Genomic DNA, 24,860 nt, shown 5'->3' on the forward strand with positions numbered 1-24,860 from the left:
CTGCCTGAGGCACGGCTCGCGTGCTCTAGCCCAGGGTTCCCATGGCGGCCCTAGCTCGGCGGTTTGGTCTGGCCCCTACCCTGCCCACACTTTCATTCTCCGTGTTCTTTTGTTTGCCGTTTTTAATGTTTACTTTTCCTAATCTTTCGTCATCTTGGCTGTGTTCGTTTCCATGGTGTACCGAGCGAGTTGGCGCAGTGGTTAGCACCATGGACTCGCGTTCGAGAGGACAACGGTTCAAACCCGCGTCCCGCCATCTTCATTTAGGATTTCTGCGATTTTCCTAAATCGCTTCACGCAAATGCCGGGATGGTTCTTCGGGAAGGGTACGGCCGACTTTCTTCGCCATCCTTCCCTAATATGATGGGACCGAAGACCTCGCTGATTGGTCCCCTCCCCCAAATCGACCAACCAGCCAATCCTTGGGGTAACACGGTGAGGTGATGCTGGTGGGATTCGGAGGGTGCGTCTCTCGGCTCGTGGCGAACTCTGAGGAGCTTAAACTGCGTTCTGGTCAGAGCGGCTCGCCCACTCTCACTCCTCTCCTATTAGTCTTCGATTTTATCTCTGTCTCTCTGTATCTTGCTTACTGTCGGGCTTCCCGAGATTTGCCTTTTGTATCCTTCTGAGGGCTATTCCCGGTTTGATACATACAGTGTGTTACAAAAAGGTACGGCCAAACTTTCAGAAAACATTCCTCACAGAGAGAAAATATGTTATGTGGACATGTGTCCGGAAACGCTTACTTTCCATGTTACAGCTCATTTTATTACTTCTCTTCAAATCACATTAATCATGGAATGGAAACACACAGCAACAGAACGTACCAGCGTGACTTCAAATACTTTGTTACAGGAAATGTTCAAAATGTCCTCCGTTAGTGAGGATACATGCATCCACCCTCCGTCGCATGGAATCCCTGATGCGCTGATGCAGCCCTGGAGAATGGCGTATTGTATCACAGCCGTCCACAATACGAGCATGGAGAGTCTCTACATTTGGTACCGGGGCTGCGTAGACAAGAGCTTTCAATTGCCCCCATAAATGAAAGTCAAGAGGGTTGAAGTCAGGAGAGCGTGGAGGCCATGGAATTGGTCCGCCTCTACCAATCCATCGGTCACCGAATCTGTTGTTGAGAAGCGTACGAACACTTCGACTGAAATGTGCAGGAGCTCCATCGTGCATGAACCACATGTTGTTTCGTACTTGTAAAGGCACATGTTCTAGCAGCACAGGTAGAGTATCCCGTATGAAATCATCATAACGTGCTCCATTGAGCGTAGGTGGATGAACATGGGGCCCAATCAAGACATCACCAACAATGCCTGCCCAAACGTTCACAGAAAATCTGTGTTGATGACGTCATTGCACAATTGCGTACGGATTCTGGTCAGCCCACACATGCTGATTGTGAAAATTTACAATTTGATCACGTTGGAATGAAGCCTCATCCGTAAAGAGAACATTTGTACTGAAATGAGGATTGAGACACTGTTGGATGAACCATTCGCAGAAGTGTACCCGTGGAGGCCAATCAGCTGCTGATAGTGCCTGCACACGCTGTACATGGTACGGAAACAACTGGTTCTCCCGTAGCACTCTCCATACAGTGGCGTGGTCAACGTTACCTTGTACAGCAGCAACTTCTCTGACGGTGACATTAGGGTTATCGTCAACTGCACGAAGAATTGCCTCGTGCATTGCAGGTGTCCTCGTCGTTCTAGGTCTTCCCCAGTCCCGAGTCATAGGCTGGAATGCTCCGTGCTTCCTAAGACGCCGATCAATTGCTTCGAACGTCTTCCTGTCGGGACACCTTCGTTCTGGAAATCTGTCTCGATATAAACGTACCGCGCCACGGCTATTGCCCCGTGGTAATCCATACATCAAATGGGCATCTGCCAACTCCGCATTTGTAAACATTGCACTGACTGCAGAAGCACTTTCGTGATGAAGACTAACCTGTTGATGCTACGTACTGATGTGCTTGATGCTAGTACTGTAGAGCAATGAGTCGCATGTCAAAACAAGCACCGAAGTCAACATTACCTTCCTTCAATTGGGCCAACTGGCGGTGAATCGAGGAAGTACAGTACAGACTGACGAAACTAAAATGAGCTCTAACATGGAAATTAAGCGTTTCCGGACACATGTCCACATAACATCTTTTCTTTATTTGTGTGTGAGGAATGTCTCCTGAAAGTTTGGCCGTTGCTTTTTGTAGCACCCTGTATAGGATGAAGGGAATCATCACCTCGCAGTTTGGTCCCTTTAACTGCAACAGCCAAGTAAGATCGGGAACGAGATCGCGTGTCGCAGTGCGAGTTTTCCGTGTTTCAGAGCGATGCCGCTGCGAGGCGCGCGCGGCGGCCGCGACTGCAGCCCGGCGGCGAGCGTGAGCAGCGGGGCGAGCTGGAGCAGCGGCTGCAGCGTGGGCGGCGCCGTGGGCGGCGTGGGCGGCGGCGTGGACCTGGTGGTGGCCGGGCGGCGCTACACGCGCGCGCGCGCCAACGCGGACGGCAGCGTGCGCTGGACGTGCGCGACGCGCGGCTGCCCCGCGTCGCTGCGCACCGACGCCAAGGGCGTGGTGCTGCTGCGGCGCGGCGCCAGGCACCGCTGCTCGCTGCCGCCGCCGCCCGACCGCGCCGCCGCCGCGCCGCTCGGCCTGGGCGCGCTCTCCGCCGACGAGGCCGCCGCCTCCGACAGCGACGCCGACGGCGCCGACAACGTGCCGCTCTCGCGCCGCCTCCAGCCCGCGCCCACAGGTCAGTCGTTTTCCTTTGCTTTATCACAGTGTTCCATCTGCGTGAGTACCGGAGGTGCGTCTCTCCTCCCACGCTATTAATCGTAAAACCCTCAAAGCCTAAATACGTACAGTCTTCTTCTTTCTAAAGGCTAACCCTTCTCTGTGCAGCCACAGATTCCTGTCTTCAGCAGTCCTCTTTATATCTGTACACACTGAGGTGAGAGAAGTCGTGGAATAGCGATGTGATAGCGGCACTATCGCGTACACAGGTTGTAGAAGGCCATTGCCGTGGCGGACCTGTCATTAGTACTCTGGTACTCATGTGAAAAGGTTTCTGACGTGATTACAGCCGCACGACTCGTATTAAGACTTCACACGCGGGTTGGTAGTTGTTGCTAGACGCACGGGACATTCCATTTCGGAGATCGTTAGGGAATTCCCCCACCGGACCTGCGCAGAGAGAACGCTCTCTTACGCGAGTATGGAAAAGTGCTGAACAACGAGAAACTGCCAATCCATAAGGATGTTCCTGCCCTAGAGATGAACAGATTGCGCTCAAGACACCCCTCTTTAAAAAAGACAAAAAATACGCATCCTCTCAACCCGGATTATGGCAACCTCTGGAAAATGCGGTGGAGAGAATCTGTGCCCAAAAACCCGCAGAATATGCCATGCATCAATGTCCAACCACCAGGATTCAATTTGCCACGGAAAACTTGGACGACCCTGAATCGAATTCGGACAAACAACGGCAGATGTGCAGACAGCCTCCACAGGTGGGGTAAAATCACCACCCCGAGATGTGACTGCGGTGCGGACCGGCAGACGATTCGTCACATCATGGAAGATTGCCCTCTGAGACGTTTTGCAGGAAACCCCAATGAGTTTCTGACCGCGACTGAAAGTGCAATAGACTGTCACAAATCTGGATGTATGTTTGTGAACTTTTGTTTGTTATATACACTATTTTTAAACACTTTTATATCTACAACTATATGTTACACACTGTGACTACTCTTTATTTCTGTGTCTTATGATTTTTATGTCTTTTCTATATGATGTGTTATATGCCATAAGCTAAATAAATAAGTTAGGGAATTCAGTATTCCCTGATTCACTGTGTTACGAGCGTCCGGAGTATATGACATTTCAGGCATTACCTCTCACTATGAACAACGCAGTCCACGACGGCCTTCACTTAACGACCGAGAGCAGAGCCGTTTGCGTACAGTGCCAACAGACAAGCGGTACTATGTGAAATAACGGCAGAGATCAACGTGGGACGCACGATTAACGTATCCGTTACCATAGTGGCGCCAAATTTAGCGTTAATGGGCTATGGCGGTACACGAAAGACGCGAGTGCTTTTGCCAGCAGCACGATGTTGCTTTCAGCGCCTCTTCCTAGGCTCGTGAACGTACCGTCTGGACCCTATTTCAGCTGGTAAGAGTTGGTAGTCGGATTCAGATGCGGCGCAGACTCCACGAAGCCAGGTACTCAAGTTGTCAACAAGGCCCTGTGCAAGCTGGTGGTACCTCTATAATAGTGTGGAGCTGTATAAAACATTGGACTGCGTTCTCTTATCCAACTCAACCGGTAATTTAAAAAAAAAAAAAGTGTGAAATCTTATGGGACTTAACTGCTAAGGTCATCAGTCCCTAAGCTTACACACTACTTAACCTAAATTATCCTAAGGACAAACACACACACACACACACACACACACACACACACACACACACACCTATGCCCAAGGGAGGACTCGAACCTCCGCCGGGACCAGCCGCACAGTCCATGACTGCAGCGCCTTTTAGGCCGCTCGGCTAATCCCCCGCGGCAACCGGTCATTAACTGGAAATGATTCTGTTCAGCTGGTTGTAGACCATTTGCAGCCATTCATGGACTTCATATTCCCGAACGACGATGGAATTTTTATGCACGACAGTGTGCCATGTTACTGGGCCACAGTTTTATCGCGTTTGGTTGGAAGAACATTCTGGGCGATTCGAGCGAATTATTTGACCACCCAGATCGTCCAACGTGAGTCACCTCGAACATTTACGGGAAATAATCGATGCGTCAGTTGATGCACAAAATCATGCACTGGCAATACTTTCGCGATTATAGACGGCTGTGAGGCAGTATGGCACGTTATTGAACGACTTACGGAGTCCATGCCACATCGAATTGCTGCACTACGTCCGACACGATATTAACAACTATCCTGTGCCATGTGTTACCTCAGTATACTGCGTGTTTATAAATGAATATCGCCGTTTTAACATTTTATAATACTTATTAAACTTAGTTATAAATGGTATGTCAAATGAAAGAGCAACTCACAGTTTTAGCAAGAACCTAATAAATGTTCAGTGTCAGCACCTTTTGTCGTCACACGGCACACATCAAGTCAATAGCCGAGTTCTTCGCAAACGTTGACACGGCTTGCTTTGCATGGCCACGTTCACTCGATCTAACGCCATGTGATTTTTTTCCTTTGGGGCTTCATCACGGATCGTGTGTACGTGTCTCCGCTACCAGCAGACCTCCCTGAATTAAGAGACCGGATTGAAGCAGCTGTTGCTACCATCACTGAAGACACTCTTATCAACGTCTGGGAAGAACTCGGCTACAAACTTGATGTGTGCCGTGTGACAAATAGTGCTCACATTGAACATTTATAAGGTTCTTGGTAAAACAGTTTCAGTTGCTCTTTCATTTGACACATCATTTATAACCGTAAGTTTAATAAAATAAATATTATAAAGCGTTAAAACCCCGATATTCGCCGGCCGGAGTGGCTGTGCGGTTCTAGGCGCTACAGTCTGGAACCGCGAGACCGCTACGGTCGCAGGTTCGAATCCTGCCTCGGGCATGGATGTGTGTGTTGTCCTTAGGTTAGTTAGGTTTAAGTAGTTTTAAGTTCTAGGGGACTGATGACCTCAGAAGTTGAGTCCCATAGTGCTCAGAGCCATTTGAACCATTTTTAACCCCGATATTCATTTGTAAACACCATGTATAAAGGACACCCCACGTACCTGCTCCTATTTTTTATCTAGCATGTTCTCGGTCGTCATTTGGTTTTCTTCCCTCCAGTCTTGTCTATGAAAATGGTTTTGAAACAAAGCCATGTCTAAGTGTCCAGTGAGTTTTGATTTCCGTTGTTGTATAGCTTTCGGTTCTTCTGATTTCTGTAGAACCATCTCATTAGTTCATCTGCTAGTCGAATTAGTTCGTCTGCCGTAGAACCACATTTCCACAGCATCGAGGCCGGCTTTCTCCTGCATTGCTAACGTCGAGGTTATCACTTTCTTATATGAAGACACTCCTAACACAGGTCTTCACAGAATTTTTCTTAATGTGCAAGCTGGTGCACTCGTTCAATAGAAGATTCTTATTTTCGGAATCCCTCTTGAACAGTGTTAGTGGTCTCTTAATCTCCTTGAGGCGAAATTGTTTTACTCCACAATACTACCAAGATGGACGAAATTCGTTTACTTCGGTGCTTCTCATTGCCTATTCTCAAGTCAGTCTTACCTACCTACTTTCTTCTCTATAACCATACCTTTTGTCTTCTTGGTATTTATTCGTTTTTAGTTTTGTTATCTCTGATTAAAAACCTTTAGCATTTTACTTGGTTCTCTCTGTCTCTTCCACCAATGTAATATCATCGACAAATCTGATGCAGTGAATATGCATACCATTAATATTGATTTCCGTCGTCTTTCCTTTCATTGCTGTTACTGCCTTCCACATAAACATATTAAATACGCAGGCTGACAGAGGATATCCTGTCTCAGTCGCCTTTTGACTTCTGCAAGCTGCCATTAACATGCAGTTCGGTACAAAAACTTAATGTACTCAAATTTAGTCGCCTGTCCTTCCAGTGAAGTCCTACATTACGCATTGCTTTAAACAGTGACTTCCAGTCAACCGTATCAGATGCCTTGTCTAGGTCAATAAACGCTACACATTGTTTTCTGTCCAATTCTAATCTTTCCAAAATTTCATATAGTGCCAATATTGCTTTCCATGTTCGTTTCTCTAATCTCACGCAAAATTGATCACTATCTGAGTTCTAACCTGTTTTCTTTTTAGTAGTCTCTGTAGACATTAATAGTGATATTTTAGATGCTTATGGCAGAACGACTAGTATTCTAAAATTTGTACAGTCATTTGCATTTACTGTGTTGGGTAATGCACTAATTCTACTTTTGCAAAGTCTGGTCGTGTGATATCATCTTTTTAACATTAAGATACCACAGTAAACAGCCTACTGTTGATCGTCACTACTGTTTTGTAGGAGCTCTGCAGAGTTGTCATCTGTACCGTCAAAATCTTTGAAAACATAGTACAACTGTGATAAACACAAATTACTCGTAAAGTGGGGTCACCTGCAGCATACTGCACAGTATTTTGACAGTGCCTCTCTTGTTCTCTGTTTTGTCTACTAGTTTAGGAAGACAGATGCATATGATGATGCTTACATCCATCAAAACCAATTGTAAATTAAAGAACAAAATTGCGATCAAACTTTAAACATTGCGTTATTCTAGTCATCATATTTCATTAAACAAGGATTTTTTAAATTTTATTGAGTTTCCGTCGATTAAAAAATTCAGATCGGTCTCCGATAAAGATGGAAACAACGGCCATAAACATTAGTGGGAACAGTGCAACAAAATTGGAACGTATTGGCCATAATAATTATGTAGAAATAAGACACGAAAAGCCGTAGAGCAATATAAACAAACACAATACTGCGATCACAACCAGATGACTAGGTGGTGTGCAGTCATTTTGATGCAGTATGGGCACGTATGGGATCAGCACACAGCTTTACTGGCAGTCCAGACCTTGGGACCATCAAGTAGTTCCTCGACTGACCCCACAAGGCTCAGTCCTCCCAGCAACGAAAAATCCCATACAGTATCGGAAGTCGAAACCTGATCTTCCGCGTGGCAGTCACAGACTGTTCAGCTACGGCGAACATACCTTTTAAGGAAATAGTGGATCTGTATAAAGCATACCTTTCGCAAAACTCACAGCCTCAAAAAATATAAATAAAAGTGGTTTGTACACCACAGTACTTTACCAGACACAGTCCTGTTGGCGGTGGTATGGCGCTGGCTTGCTCTGACCGTCGTACTGACTAACCCAGCCAGTTACAGTGAGATTCCATGGACTCAGAACAAATGTACATCTGGGCGTTTCTCATATTACCAAACTGTGCCAGAGGTGAAAGAAGTGACTCAGGAGTGGCCGAGAGTCGAACCGGAGACCTTTGTAACTATGAATGTAAATCCATCCTCTGTCCGGAGTGTGGGTCTACGGCTGGGCAGTTTCCAATAATACAGTCCCAGTCGCCGTTATTTCGGTTTTATTTTTGGGCTACCAGTTTCGATAATACATTATGTCATCTTCAGGCCTGTTTAAGTGGAGTAACCTTCGTGTTACAAAATTCAACAGCACTTCTAACTGGTCACGTGAAGATTATTTCACATGGCATGCGTGCTTGTTGGAACTATAGTCCGGCATTTTACCACTCGGCTACCGGGCCGAAAATATTTGCAACACACTGACGGAAATAAATATGAACACCAAGAGATAACGAAATGATTAAACACCAAGATCACAGGTTAATGTAAGCGCGAGATAAGCCATTGCAAATGTGAAATGCTGGTATATTAATATCCGGTGTAACCGCCAGGATGTTGAATGCAAGCATTTAAACGTGCATGTGTAGTGTTGTACAGGCGCAGGATGTTAGTGGGATGAAGTTCCATGCTTGTTCAAATTGGTCGGTCAATACTGGGACGCTTAATGCTTGTTATGTATGACGCTGGAGTTGCTGCCCGATGATGCCCTACATGTGCTCTGCTGGGGACAGATGTGGTGACCGATCAGGTCAAAGCAACTTGCCGACACTCTTTAGAGCATGACGGGTTACAACAGCGGTGTGTGGACGAGCGTTATGCTGTTGGGAAACACACCCTGGAATGCTGTTCACGCACGGCAGCACAACAGGTCGAACTGGCCAGTCAGGGTGCGCGGGATTACCACGAGAGTGCTTCTGCTGTCACATGAATTCGCACCTCAAACCACAACTCCCGGTGTAGCTCAGCTGTATCTAGGCCACAGACAGGTTCGTTGCAGGCGCTTGCCTGGCCTCTTCGCGAGGCCCTACGAGAAACACAGGTCGTGGCTTGTACGTCGCAGCACGTGACACTGCAAGTCTTACAAGTGCCTCTCGCAAGTTCTCAATACCACACTACAAAATTAGGAACTTCAGTGGATATCTTTTCAATCAAACATTGAATTCCCGTGGGCAGGGCACTGTACGGAGCCGAGTGTTCGCGGAGTGTGGCGGACAAGGCGACTAGTGTGACGTCACAACTTCGTTGTGGGGCCCGTGTATATCTTGCTAACCAACACAGGGCCATCACTGGCACCGAGCCAGGACCGGCGTTCGTCAGAAAACATAATAGATCACGACTTCGCCTTGCAATGAGCTCTCCCTTAACGCCAGTGAAATCACAAACGGCGCTGGATTGGGCTCAGTGGAATACACACTACAGGATGTCTAGCTCGGAGCTGTCTTTTAAGTAACGCTTTGTAACAGTACGCTGTGTCACTATGGTGCCAGCTGCTGCTCAAATTGCTGCTGCAGATGCAGTACGATACGCCAGGGCCATACGCTGAAAACTACGGTCTTCGCTCTCGGTAGTGCCGTGTGGCTGTCCCGAGCTCGGTTTTCTGGCGACCGTACCTTCCCGTGGCCACCGCTGCCAGAAATCATGTACAGCGGCTACATTCCTGCTAAGCCATTCTGCAGTATCGCGGCAGGAAAACAACAGCTTCTCGTAAACCTGTTACACGACATCATTCAAACCTAGTGTGCTGTTGATATGGTCTTCTTTGTCAAAGATATTCTTTAGTCAGATCAGCTCGCTACAGCCAGTCAGCAGACCTGATTTGAATCCTCACAGTAGCACTATAAGCGTCACTCCTATGCAACTGGTGCGAAATTTGAATACATGTCATGTTTCAGATGTAGAAACACTCCTACTAAGTTTCGTTTCTGTCGAACAACTCCTCATTGGTGTTTGAATTTTTTTCCTTCAATGTAAAATAAATTCAGAAGACGTTGCACGAGACGCACACAATCGGTGTCAGCACCGGCATACTGAGTGTGCTTGCAGCTGCAGCAAGAAGAAAGTAAAGCCATCATAAACCTGAAGGTTTTTCTGAACAAAACCGTTTTTGCAGAGCATGGTGTGCCGTTGCCTTCGTCCGACTTCGGAACTGATTAACCCACCCGGTTATAGGGGGCTCTACTGTTCAACGCGACTCCAAGCCATGGTACAACTCGGCACACGACTGGCTCTATAAAGAGTTCACAGTTGCGTACAACAGATTAGCTACAATAGTAAAACTCTGCATCAGGTGTTCACTTGAGTCAGCTATTTATTAACTAAATAGGTCCTTATGATCAAAAACTGATACACGCTCTATAAATCCAAACACTGGGCCGCTCTAACCTTCATTGTGGCCATGCTAACATTGTATTCTCGCTTTAAACTCCATAGCTACTGCTGAACGATGAGTATGAAGGTCTGACGTAACGACAGTTGGGATTTTGGCTCACCATTACGAAGCTACTAGCACTGGTCGTGATTACCACAGAAAAAGTAGTAATAAACATATGGAAATACTTGGGAGTCCTCTTCGTTACACTTTCCCAACTCTTCCGTGCGGGCCGGCCGCGGTGGTCTAGCGGTTCTAGGCGCTCAGTCCGGAACCGCGCGACTGCTACGGTCGCAGGTTCGAATCCTGCCTCGGTCATGGATGTGTATGATGTCCTTAGGTTGGTTGGGTTTAAGTAGTTCTAAGTTCTAGGGGACTGATGACCACAGATGTTAAGTCCCATAGTGCTGGGAGCCATTTGAACCATTTTTTTCTTCCGTGCGGGGAGATACGTTTTGCCTAAAACAGCTCGTGGACAAAGATTGGAGAGGGATTCTGAGACGGATATCGTTTTCACTGATACTAAGAAAGCCTATTATAGTATTCGCCACTGTAAACTGTGAACTACAATATTAGAGAATGGAGTGAGTGGTTATATGTCAAACGGGTAGAGCTTTATAGAGTGACACCACTTGTAGCATTAAAGTAAGTACAAAAATTCGTTGCAATCCATTTCATCATCACCATGGGCCATCTATCCTCATCCATACGACGTACACGCTCATACCATCTCAACTGTTTTGCTTCGATTGTATACATGTCTTTAAGATGCAACTGTCATCCGTCGATACAATACGCAACAAAAAGACAGGCCTACTGTACTGGCGTTATATCGTAAAGACGTATGTTAGTCTTGTTTACCTGCTTTGGACTGCCTTAACAGATGTGTTCAAATGTGAGTGAAATATTATGGGAGTTAACTGCTGAGGTCATCAGTCCCTAAGCTCGCACACTACTTAACCTAAATTATCCTAAGGACAAACACACACACCCACACCCATGCCCGAGCGAGGACTCGAACCTCCGCCGGGACCAGCCGCACAGTCCACGACTGCAGCGCCTGAGACTGCTCGGCTAATCCCGCGCGGCCCTTAACAGATGAGACATGTAAATGGTCTAAGAACTTTGAGCACTCTACTTGAAAATGGCATGAAAGCCGAAACGTAGACAGTACAGAAGACAAATACAGTAATACAGTAAAACGTCGGTTTACTGTTTCAAAAAAAGCACTTGCTTCATTATCTTGGATGATAGAAGAGTAAAGTGGAATAAATACACGTTAATGTAACGTGTCCTGTTGTGCGGGATAGAGCTCGTTTCCATGTCACTCTTCGTTCATGAAATATAAACGAGATCGCAAGGTATGATCTTCGATAGGACCTTAGCTGACCAGAAACACCTGAAGATCCTTGAAGAATATCGCAACGCGGCAGTCACACCGGCGATTGTATAGGAAGAATTTTAAAGATGTTGACGGCCACAAAAGCATGCAGACTTAAACAAATCAAAAAATATTTGTTTTACTTTTACAAATATAATAATCTCGGAAAAACACTTTTGCAAAAAGAATCTGCCAAGCGATAGTTCGGCTAACCATCTTCCCGGTAAGGCACGTAAATTTTACAGGGCGATTCTAAACGATGGAACAGATTTCAGTTGTTCATCACAGTCACAGTGAAAGATAGAAACTCATTGCGCACGTCACTGGATGGAGGAAGGTTCAAAGTTTTTTGTCCGCAAGGAGACTGTCCCATACATTTAACATGAGCGCCAAACATTTCTCGAAACATCTAAGCCGGCCGCGGTGATGTCGCGGTTGTAGGCGCGCAGTCCGGAACCGCGCGACTGCTACGGTCGCAGGTTCGAATCCTGCCTCGGGCATGGTTGTGTGTGATGTCCTTAGGTTAGTTAGGTTTAAGTAGTTCTAAGTTCTAGGGGACTGATGACCACAGCTGTTAAGTCCCATATTGGTCAGAGTCATTTGACCCATTTGAAACATCTAAACAGTAGTCCATTTTGTTCCACGCTTGAGTCAACAGGTCCCTGTTTACTAAATCGTTAGCTTCGACAATTAGATTTCTCAGCTCTTGATGAGTAGTTGCCATAAGTGGGACAAAAAAATTAATCTCTGTGTGTGGGGTCGGGTGACCAGGGCGTGCAAAAAAAATATTAAAGCTTTTTTGTCCACCTCTCCCAATCCATCGTTGTGGGATGCTGTCGTTAAGATAAAGCCGAACCTCAAGGTGAAAGTGAGGCGGGGCGCCGCCACGCATAAAAATAGAATCATTGGAATTTTCGTGAAGTTGAAGAAACAGCCAATTTTGCAACATATCCAGGTATGACATTCCTGTCACAGTGTCCTCCGCAAGAGAAAGGTCCATAAACTTTGTGGACAGAAATGGCACGCAATACATTATGTTTTGGCGAGTCTCTTTTATGTTCGACGACTACACCAGGATTTTGTGACCCACAAATTCTTAAATCATGGCGAGTTACTTCACCCCAGAGGTGCAACGTCGATTCTTCCGAAGAGATGAGTAGTTTGTAGAAGGTTTCCTCTGGCATATATGGGAGAACTCAAATACTAAATTGTTAACATCTGTTGATGTCGCCGGGTCGCAATTGCTGCAGTAACTGCCTCTTGTATGGTTTCGTATGCAGGTGTTTCAGAATACGCCACACCCTTGTTTCTGGAAGCTGAAGGCCTTCTCGTCTTGGGCACTTTCGAGGGTTTCGTGTGAACGTATCTCGGATATGCTCGAGATTTTTATGAGACGTTCATGGGCGAACAGTGCTCTTCCGTTTGTATATACAACCAACTGCCACGAATTTTGTATGCCAGTCTTAATTCTCCTTGTGTAGAGGCGACTTCTAGCTGAATCGATGGCGGAAAGCACGTTGCACTCAAACAGTGGATTGACATCGTGTAAATTCCAACACAAGAAATGATTTCGCTTGTGATGTGGTCGCAGTGTTGGTAGAAACAAACAGCGCAGCTGTGTCGAAACTGTGAATCTTTCTCTATTCGGTGGCACGTGCGGTGTGTTTCTGTCTTTTATGATTTGTCTGTCATAAACAACCGAAATGTGTTCTTTTTGAATCATGCTGTCTAAGTACACGCAGTGTCAACGTCAGTGCGCTGTCTTTCGTCAAATGAGCGCGTCATCAGTTTCCTTATCGCATCATACGATAGCTCTAGATGGCCGGATGGAAAGCGGCGACGTAGTTGCGCGCTGGCGGATTGAAGACTGGGACGAGGCGGCGTGCTGTCGCTGTGGCCGGCCGTGACGCAGGCGCGCGCACCGCGCCGTATCGTGTGCGTCACCGCAGACTCCCCAAACAAACACAGCCCCGCCGCTGCATCTCTCTCTCTCTCTCTCTCTCTCTCTCTCTCTCTCTCTCTCTCTCTCTCTCTGTGTGTGTGTGTTGTGTGTTGTGTGTGTTACAGCAACAGGAGAAGACAAAGAGAGAAGTGTACGAACAAAAAGGGCAGAAGGCGGTGCACAATCTTTCTTCTCTCTTGTTCAACCTTTATACACACATCAAAAAAAGTTTTGCAGCAACCCGGTTCCCAGAACTCCTGAAGACAGACGTTTACGGCGGATATTGTATCATAGACACAGTGACTTTGAATGTTCAGAGATGTAACTAAGCCCGTCCAAAGATGTTAACAACCGTGCCTGAGCAGCGCCTATTAGACGGAGGGGGTCCGATAGCCAATCAGTTCCACTAATTCCACCAGGAAGGAAGTACACGGCTCGTGTTGTCTGTAGTTCAACCATGCCAACCCAGGCTTTATGGTGTGGGATGCGATAAGCCACAACTCTCGTTCACGTTTGGTGTTTCTGGAGGGGACGCTAACCAGCGCTAGGTACGTGCAGAACGTTGTTAGACCCTTCGCACAACAGAAAAATGTTTTGTTTTTCCAGTAGGATAACGCTCGCCCAAACACTGCCCCTGAAACTCAACGAGTTATGCAAGACGTGCAGCAGCTTCTCTGGGCAGCACGTTCTCCGGACTTGGCGCAATTAGAGCACGTGCGGAATGTGATGTGACGAGAAGTGACTCGTGTGTCACCTCATCTAACAAATCTTACAGAACTATGTGGCCGGCCGTTGTGACCGAGCGGTTCTAGGCGCATCAGTCCAGAACCGCGCTGCTGCTACGGTCGCAGGTTCGAATCCTGCCTCGGCCATGGATGTGTGTGCTGTCAGGTTGGTTAGGTTTAATTAGTTCTAAGTATAGGGGACAGTTAAGTCCTATAGTGCTTGGAGCCATTATAGGAGAACTACGTGAACAGGTCGAGTGGGCGTGGTAATAACGTACCCAGGACACCAGTGACGGTCTGTACGATCGACTAGATGTGAAAGTTAGCGCTTGCGTTGTCGTCCGTGGAGGCTACACCACGTACTAGCATGGGTTTTTTCAGCACTTGTTCATACTTGGTACCTTGTGCTATTGATTTGTATATGTAATCACTTCATGTACCCCATATGCACTTTTGCAACAATAAATGTAGGGTGAATTGGAAACCTCTGAAAGGGCGTACTATTTTTTTCCGCCCGTGTATTAGTGTAATCTTGCATTCGTGGTGTCTACGAGAATATATATATATATATATATATATATATATATATATATATATATATATATATATATATATATATATATATATATGACTTAGTAGATAGTGTCGGAAGTTCCATGCGGCTTTTCGCGGATGATGCTGTAGTATACAGAGAAGTTGCAGAATTAGAAAATTGTAGCGAAATGCAGGAAGATCTGCAGCGGATAGGCACTTGGTGCAGGGAGTGGCAACTGACCCTTAACATAGACAAATGTAATGTATTGCGAATACATAGAAAGAAGGATCCTTTATTGTATGATTATATGATGGCGGAACAAACACTGGTAGCAGTTACTTCTGTAAAATATCTGGGAGTATGCGTGCGGAACGATTTGAAGTGGAATGATCATATAAAATTAATTGTTGGTAAGGCGGGTACCAGGTTGAGATTCATTGGGAGAGTGCTTAGAAAATGTAGTCCATCAACAAAGGAGGTGGCTTACAAAACACTCGTTCGACCTATACTTGAGTATTGCTCATCAGTGTGGGATCCGTACCAGATCGGTCTGACGGAGGAGATAGAGAAGATCCAAAGAAGAGCGGCGCGTTTCGTCACAGGGTTATTTGGTAACCGTGATAGCGTTACGGAGATGTTTAATAAACTCAAGTGGCAGACTCTGCAAGAGAGGCGCTCTGCATCGCGGTGTAGCTTGCTCGCCAGGTTTCGAGAGGGTGCGTTTCTGGATGAGGTATCGAATATATTGCTTCCCCCTACTTATACCTCCCGAGGAGATCACGAATGTAAAATTAGAGAGATTAGAGCGCGCACGGAGGCTTTCAGACAGTCGTTCTTCCCCCGAACCATACGCGACTGGAACAGGAAAGGGAGGTAATGACAGTGGCACGTAAAGTGCCCTCCGCCACACACCGTTGGGTGGCTTGCGGAGTATCAATGTAGATGTAGATGTAGAAGTCCAGGGGAAAAACAAACATATAACGTGTTTTGATAAAAATCCACATTGTAAGTCATTTTTATGCAAGCTTGGACCAGTGATTAGGAAAAAAAAATCCGGCTGACACTCAGCCGTCTACAAGAAGGGTAACGGAAGTGATCCAGAAAACTATCGCCCAGTCTCACTGATGTTGTAAATTATTAAAACATAATTCTGGGCTCAAGCATATTAACATTCATCGAACAGAGTGACCTACTATATGGTAACCAGCATGAATTCATAAACAACGATCATGCGGGCCCCGACTTGCGCTTTCGTCACGTGACGTCCTGATACGGCGTATCAAACGAAACGGGTGACTGTGTCGATAGGCTGGCCGCTGCATGATGGGGCGTGGTGGAAGAGAGTAAGAGTAACTTCAGGCATGTCCCACGGAAGCACGTTGTTTCTGTCGTAAATTAATTACAAGGCAGTCTCATACCTGGCGCATATCGTGAAGTTATTTCTAATGAAATACTGTCTGAAGAAAGCTGCACGAATATTCAGTCAGATATTGTAAAGATTTCAAACTGGTCCGCTAAGATTCACAACTTGTGTGACTTTGAGGATACATAATTTCTAGTTGGATAAATGGCACGTGGGTCTAAATGTTGTAAAATGTTAAGTGAATGCTGCTGAGTAGGAGAAACAATCAATGTTCGGATACAGCATTGTTTGACGCAGCCACCTCGATTTAATATCTGGGCGTAGCGATGCAAAGCGATTTGAAAAGGAACGAGCGCGGAAAGGCGATAATGGGGAAGGCGAGCGGTCGGCTTCGAATTTTTGGGAGTATTTTAAGGAAGTTTAACTCATCTAGTAGGGGGACTGTGTAGAACCCATTCTTGAGTGATGTTCCAATGTTGGGGATCCGCACCGGGTCGGGCAAAAGAAAGACACCGAAGTAATTCAGAGACGAGCGCAAGATTTGTTACCGGTAGGTTAGACGAGCACACGAGTAATATAGAGATGTTTCGCGAACTCGAATGGGAATCCCTGGAAAGACGACGACATTGGAGAAAATTCGGAGAAGCGTTATCTGAAGCTGGCTGCTGAACGATGCTACTTGCGCCAACGTACATTTCGCGCAAGGGAGTTGGGTTGGGTTGTTTTGGGGCAGGAGACCAGACAGCGAGGTCATCGGTCTCGTCAGATTAGGGAAGGACGGGGAAGGAAGTCGGCCGTGCCCTTTGAAAGGAACCATCCCGGCATTTGCCTGGAGCGATTTAGGGAAATCACGGAAAACCTAAATCAGGATGGCCGGATGCGGGATTGAACCGTCGTCCTCCCGAATGTTTCGCACAAGGGCCACGAAGATAAGGGAAATTAGAGCTCGTACGGAAGCTCTTACAGTCTTTTTCGCTCACTCTATTTGCCAGTGGAAAATGAAAGGAAAAGACTAGTGGTGGCACGGGGTACTCTTCACCATGCACCGTGGCTTGCGGAGTATGTATGTAGATGTTCTCTTAAACGTAATGAAATCTGAAATGACGTTTCTTACAAAACGAAAAACGTAGTGGGCTGTGACTACTATATCAAAGATTCAGAACTGGAACCAGTCAACTCATACAAATGTCTGGGTGTAACAATTTGGAGGGATACGAAATCGGACGATCTTACAAATTCAATAGTAGGTAAGGCATGTAGCAGACTTAGTCACTGGCCAGATACTGGGGAAATGCAGTCTATAAAGGAGATTGCTTATAAATCATTAGTGCGTCCCATATTAGAATACTGCTAAAGTGTGTGCGTCCCATATTAAATAATGCTTGTACCTTGTACCCGAATGATTCCGCATTCCGCATCCTCCAGAGCAATGGGGTGCGCTGGGTGTGAGAAGAGATTGATGATACAGCACAGCATGGACTGACCAGAGGCATATTCTGTAATTAAAGGGTGTTCAACCCTCGATGACAGATGACTTGGACACCCCGCCGTCTCGACGCTGCGGACACCACAGAGAAAAAAAAAAGGTTCCGTCTTTGTATTCAGTGAGGGAGGAGCCTGGTTCGCGTCCTGGTGTCTCCTCAGATTTTTTGTGAGGCAGGAAGGTCTGGTCAGAATACCACTCAGCCCTTGTGAGACCAGCTGAGGAACTGCTCTCGAATAACGAAGCAGCGGCGTAACCACGATTCAGCTACTGCCAATAACGGCTGTCGGAATCAGCACTCGGCCAGTCGGAACAGGCCAAAGGCCTAATCCGTAAGTGGTGTTAACGATTACAAAAGTTGTCTGTCTAGACTGCACTTCATTTCTTCAAATGGATACAGGTTTCGGCAGTCTACCATCATCAGAGCTTTCTTCTCTTACGAAAGATTTCATTATAGCTAATGTGCCAAAACGCGTTATCAAAAAATAAAAAAAATATCAATAAATAAATAAATAAATAAATGTCAAACGTTTGTGAAATCTTATGGGACTTAACTGCTAAGGTCTCCCTAAGCTTACACACTACTTAATCTAAATTATCCTAAGGACAAACACACACACCCATGCCCGAGGGAGGACTCGAACCTCCGCCGGGACCAGCCGCACAGTCCATGACTGCAGCGCCTGAGTCCCCTCGGCTAATCTCGCGCGGCAAACGCGTTATCCATTAGAACAAATAAAGTGCGATGTAAACAGACAAGTCCTTGTTTAATATTGTTACCGAAAATCTGGAAAAGTTCTCGTCCTACTTACTTCAAATTTTTATACAATGCTCTAGACGTTCGGACGGACGTAGGTTACATACTGTTTAATACACAGGCTGAACGTTAATAAAACCGACAAACTGCAGGCACGGATTCCTGACTGGAAATGGAGGAAAAAGTGCTTATGAACATGTGTCCGGAAACGGACGGTGTGCGTGCAACGATAGCACATCGTCCCAGAACACAGTACAGAGCTGCGTCACATCGACGTCACACCAAGCAGATGGTCACAGTGGCCTTCCTGGGATTGCAGGTCATATAGATATTGGCTGTCATACAGGATAAGCACAATCATACTTTGCCTTACACCATGTTGGCGGGCCACTTGGCTGGAGCTTGCACTAGGGTTCGTCTCAATACAGTGTAGAACCCGCTCCTCCAAATCTGATGTACGCACGTTCCGCCGGCGCGTTCGTCTGTCTCAAAGGACCCACGAAAAGGGCTTTAAATGTTGTGTGATGTTGTTGCTGTCTGTGAGGGAACTTCTTTTGGCTCTCGACCGTTTCCATCTGCTTGGCCGTACATAAACACCATCTCGTCTCGTTCTCGATATAAATAGCGGACTATGTAACCTCCCCAGAGAAATTTAGAAAGACAATATTTAAATGTTAACGAGAATAGAACCTAGTGTAACCTCCCAGCAAATAAATGTTAATCAATGACAATAAATGTGAAAACTAGCAATCTGAGCCATGTGTAAGCTCCCCACAAAAATGAAAGTTAATTCAATAAAAATGAAATCTCAGTGACAATGAAAACGCAAATAGACCGAAATGTCGATCTTAGGCCCTGTTCTTACCTAAGTAAAATTGCATCTGCTCTTATTTTTTGCCCTAGCTTGGAGGAAATGCATCGCAAAAATTCTTTGAACTTAAGTAAATTTTTTCTTTAAGGAAACTTTTTTCAATAAAATGTTTGTTTTGTTAAAATGCTTGGTTTGAAAACAAAATTATTATTGGGGCGATTCTTGAACAAATTAATTACACTTAAGATGCATTACATTATCAGATGAGCGCAATGCTGCTTCATTACCTTATTTAAAAAATATACCTCGTCCTGAATCTTGACCAGAGGCCCATGTCGACGCCCGCCGACTCCTCACACACAACTCCGACTGTCTCTCGCGCGCTACTACATGCTCTCGCGACTTGCTACGTACAACTGAACTCTCTCGCAACTCGACCGCAACTGCTCTGCCGACTCCCTACATGCAACTGAACTCTCGCGCGGTCAAGCGCAGACTAGCAACGATAAATAACTCTCTGGTCAGAGATTCTGTCATGCCTCGCCATCGCTGTACTAAATACATACGCGTTTCAACTATTCTGTTGCTTCAGTGCGCTGCGTCAATCACACAACGAACACACGGCACATGGTCAGGGGAACTGCCATTCGTCAGCGCCATCTACCGTGCCAACGATGCATTTCGGGACACGTGTTCAGAGGACCTTTCTTCGTCCATTTCCAGTCAGCGGTCTGTCCAAACAGTTTGTCGGTTTTATTAATGTTCACACTATATACATCTAATATATGCGGTATAAAGGGGAAATGTTTCCAGAATGAGATTTTCACTCTGCAGCGGAGTGTGCGCTGATATGAAACTTGCTGGCAGATTAAAACTGTGTGCCGGACCGAGACTCGAACTCGGGAGCTTTTGACTTTCGCGGGCAAGTGCTCTACCATCTGTGCTACCGAAGCACGACTCACGCCCGGCACTCACAGCTTTACTTCTGCCAGTATCTCGCCTCCTACCTTACAAACTTTACAGAAGCTCTCCTGAGAATTCGAGTTCGAGTCTCGGTCCGGCACACAGTTTTAATCTGCCAGGAAGTTTCAGGGGAAATGTTGTTTGCAAAAATCTCGAACATATCTTAGCCGATTTACTTCACATTTTTAAACGATAGTGTATGAACATTCAGACGCACATGGGATATTTATTTTAAATACATACATATTTGAAGAGTTGTGGTGTACGGGAAGGTGTCGTCGTTCAGTGACTGCAGGAGGATACAAGATGACTTGGACAGGATTTGTGATTGGTGTAAAGAATGGCAGCTAACTCTAAATATAGATAAATGTAAATTAATGCAGATGAATAGGAAAAAGAATCCTGTAATGTATGAATACTCCATTAGTAGTGTAGCGCTTGACACAGTCACGTCGATTAAATATTTGGGCGTAACATTGCAGAGCGATATGAAGTGGGACAAGCATGTAATGGCAGTTGTGGGGAAGGCGGATAGTCGTCTTCGGTTCGTTGGTAGAATTTTAAGATGTGGTTCATCTGTGAAGGAGACCGCTTATAAAACACGAATACCACATATTCTTGAGTACTGCTCGAGCGTTTGGGATCCCTATCAGGTCGGATTGAGGGAGGACATAGAAGCAATTCAGAGGCGGGCTGCTAGATTTGTTACTGGTAGGTTTGATCATCATGCGAGTGTTACGGAATTGCTTCAGGAACTCGGGTGGGAGTCTCTAGACGAAAGGAGGCGTTCTTTTCGAGAATCGCTACTGAGGAAATTTAGAGAACCAGCATTTGAGGCTGACTGCAGTACAATTTTATTGCCGCCAACTTACATTTCGCGAAAAGACCACAAAGATAAGAAAGATTAGGGCTCGTACAGAGACACATAGGCAGTCATTTTTCCCTCGTTCTGTTTGGGAGTGCAACAGGGAGAGAAGATGCTAGTTGTGGTACGAGGTACCCTCCGCCACGCACCGTATGGTGGATTGCGGAGTATGTATGTAGATGTAGAGGAAAATGTGTTAGAAGAAATTTTGAGAAGTTCTATACGATACTGTGATCAACATTCACTCGGACGTAGGCTATAGATTTTGCCTACTTACAAATTAAAGCAATGCGAAATACTGCCATTGAAGCTACTGTTCTGACAGTACCAGCAGCAGGAGACGTCTCTCTCACACCGCGTATGTCAATGATCCCAACCGATTTACCCACTTATTTTAAGCTGCTTCAGTTCCAAATCGTTGGTTGTAATAATAAATAGCCCTCAAGGTCAGTGGAAAAGAGAAGAGAAAATGGACAGGGGGAGGTAATGAAGCTGGAGAGAGACAGAGAGAGAGAGAGAGAGAGAGAGAGAGAGAGAGAGAGAGAGAGAGAGAGAGACGGGGAGGGAGGGAGGGAGGGAGGGAGGGAGGGAGGGAGGAAGGAAGGAAGAAAGGAGGAGGAGGAGGAGTTGGAAATAGAGTGGGAGGAGCTAATGGACAGAGGGAGGAGAGTTGGGGGGGAGAAAGAGATAAACAGGGGTCGTTTATACAATTCCCATACATATTTAGCAGTTGCGAAGCATTGCCGGGTTTGATAGTTTTCTGATAAGTGCATCACGGTCGCAGACATCTATAAGGAATTCTTGTCTTCCGTTAGCAAACTGGGCTAACGATAGATACTGAACTTAAACACACAAGGACCACACGAATGATCACAGGCCTGTTTGGGTCACGGAAGAACGTAACGGAAATGCTGGAAAACCTAAATTGTCAGACTCTTGAAGATAGACGCCACGTATCGCCATGACAGACTGCTTACAAAGACTGATGAGATGGTATTTAGTGAAGAATAGGCGGTTACCCTTCATCGCCCTGCGTATCGATCCCCGAGCGTTCGCGATTACGAGGTTACAGCACACACGGAGGCATTCTTGCCGCACGTTTAGAATGGGAAGGAACCGTAACATAGCGGTAGCGTGCTAACTGCCCTCTGCCATACACTTCAAAGTGTGGTTTCGAGGGCTTGTTCGATGTATTCGTGGCTGGTTGTTCATGCCGCCAATTGTCACTCGAGACGATTGACGAGAGTACAGGCGCTGCAGCAGTTTGGGCGAGAAATTCCTGGCCCGTGTGAGGCAGCAATGCCAGGGACGTTAGCGTTCCTCACCCGTCATCGAGTCCAGATTGGCAGCGCAGCGAGGCACGGCGAGGCGCGTCGTTACGTAAAAGGCGGACGTGCAGGCCCGGCCGGCGGCGGGGTGCGCAGAGACGGCTGCGCAGCTCAGCGTAAACAGAGCACCGGCGCCCTTGGGCCGTCATTGAGGCGCGACCGGCGCGCCGCCTGGCAGCCAGCGCGCGAAGCAAGTGTGGCTCCTCCACCGCCACCGCCACTGCTACTACCCTGCTGCCGCCCTGGCCGCGTCTCGCGCAGCCGGCTAGCTTGCCTGCCAGTGCTGCCACACTCTGCTGCAACTTGTATGTTGGCAACGTGTCTGTTCTAACTGCCGACGTTCGCAAGTCGTTAGCGTTATTAGCTCTTTTGATGATGAGCTGTGTACAGAGCAAAAGAAAGGAGCGTCAGCAACACTACTGAAGTGCAAACTATCCCGAGAAAGTATTAACAAAATTTCAAGAACCAGATTTAAGTGATGGCTCTAGGAATATACTACAACCCCCTACGTATCGCTTCCACAGGGATCGTGGGGATAAGATTGGAATAATTACTGCACGCATTCATTCTTCCCACGCTTTATACGTGATGGATCGGGAAGAAACCTAAATAACTGGCACAATGGTACGTATCCTCTGCCATGCACCTCACGTTGGTTTGCAGAGTTTCATGGCAAATCGACGTTACCGTTCATGTGAAACCTTTTTTTTAACTCGATGCGCTGTGTTAATAAGTGTGCATTTGATTACAGTTTTACGCTCGAACTACAGCAAACTCCCGATTAGCCGTGTTCATGTGGACTTGAAACCGTAAAACACGTGCAGTTTTCATGATAGAAGAGTTGTCGGTATAGTCGCGCGAATTGTTTCGTGCATACTCCAAAAACATGGCAACGCATTTCAGTGTCTCGGTGTGTATCATAATAGAGTCCTCGTCTTTTCTCTCTTCATTTGCCGAATACACTTTGTCCACTACATCGGCGTCACTTTAGCTGCTTAAATACCGTTTCGTAGCCATGGCTGATAACCACTCGAGGATACGTCTTCGCAAACACAAATTGGTATTATAAACAAAACCATTCGTTCTAGCTATGACAGAATAGTTGTAGATATAAAATGTCGCGAAATATGCACGGATAATAATCCGAGCCCATATAATCGGGAACTGGAAGTGCTCGTACGTTTGCAGTAATTGTAACACACAACGTTTAATAGGATAGCGAATATATTTGCTTACTCGACGCATACAGCTCTCGAAACTTTTGCTGGTGTTTCAGGACGTAAAAAAAAGTAAAATTGTGCACTTAATAAAACGGAAAAGCATAGAGTATCCTATGACTATAGTATCAGTGAGTTACTGTTGGAATCGGCAAACTCATACAAATACCTATCCTGAGAGAGTTTATTACAAAGTGGCAAGAACCGGCTTTGAATGATGACTCCAGGAACATAAAATCACCCACGTATCACCCACAAAGATCGTGAGGATAAGATTAGAATAATTACTGCACGAACAGGGGCATTCAAACGGTCATGCTTCCTGCGCCTCATAAGTGAATGGAACGGGAAGAAACCCTAGTAACCAGCACAAAGGGACGTACCCTCTGTCATACACTTCACAGTGCTTTGCACAGTGTAGATATAAATGTAGAAACATTTATTTTAATAATTGTGTTTTTACAGTGTGTAGGTACGACTGTTCCATCTCGTACATCAATTAAAGCAGCAGTGATTTCTTTAGTGCCCTAGTTAACTGTTCGCGGCAGTGAAAACAGTGGGAATCTACGTGCCAACAAAGAGTCTTTACAGTGTGTCAGCACATCCAAGTTTTGACGTCAAACACCGACAGGATTCCTGGCAGTGCAAATAAGTCAAAGAATCTTGGAAGAAAAAGCTCACTGGAGCCGTCATCAGAAAACGTGCGGAACTTTCTCCACACAAACCTATTAGCAACCAACGGCGCCCGCCTACTTGGGAACCATCTTGTAAACTTACAGGAAATCATACTCCCTGTGGAACAAGGGCCGTAGTTAACAGTGTGTTCTAACATCTCATCTGTGACGTGTGAATCCTTCCGGGCCGCTGACCTTGTATGAGAATCAATCTAAAGATCGGTAACTGACAACCGAAACAGCACATAAAACATTATTATTGTTAGGAGTCAATAAACCCGTGGTATATGAATCGGCGACGTCCACAAATGGGATCAGATAATTGATTCTGCTCGAAAAGGAGTTCTTCACAGGCTTATTCGAGAAGCAGAGGCAAATTTTGACTACTGCCTTCATGAAAGAGACGGAAAGACGCTCTATTGTGTGAGCACATTAATGCAGAACAAAGAGTGAAATCAGTCATACCCATAAAACATTACGGAGCGATTTGAAGTGGAATGGCGACGCAGCTAATCGTAGTATAGGCAGCTGCCACACTGAGATACT

General features: G+C 46.1%; 1 protein-coding gene across 1 annotated transcript in view; it reads left to right on the forward strand.

Moving 5' to 3' along the window:
- Positions 1-24,860, forward strand: part of LOC124798794 — an 83,624-nt gene that overhangs the window by 11,317 nt on the left and 47,447 nt on the right. Inside the window, exons 2-3 of the mRNA XM_047262323.1 lie at positions 2,338-2,607; positions 22,520-22,728. Of these exons, the coding sequence (XP_047118279.1) occupies positions 2,338-2,607; positions 22,520-22,728 (479 nt within the window). The remainder of the gene's footprint in view (positions 1-2,337; positions 2,608-22,519; positions 22,729-24,860) is intronic.

Source organism: Schistocerca piceifrons, chromosome 5 (assembly GCF_021461385.2).
Source record: "Schistocerca piceifrons isolate TAMUIC-IGC-003096 chromosome 5, iqSchPice1.1, whole genome shotgun sequence".
Classification (NCBI taxonomy): Eukaryota; Metazoa; Arthropoda; class Insecta; order Orthoptera; family Acrididae; genus Schistocerca; species Schistocerca piceifrons.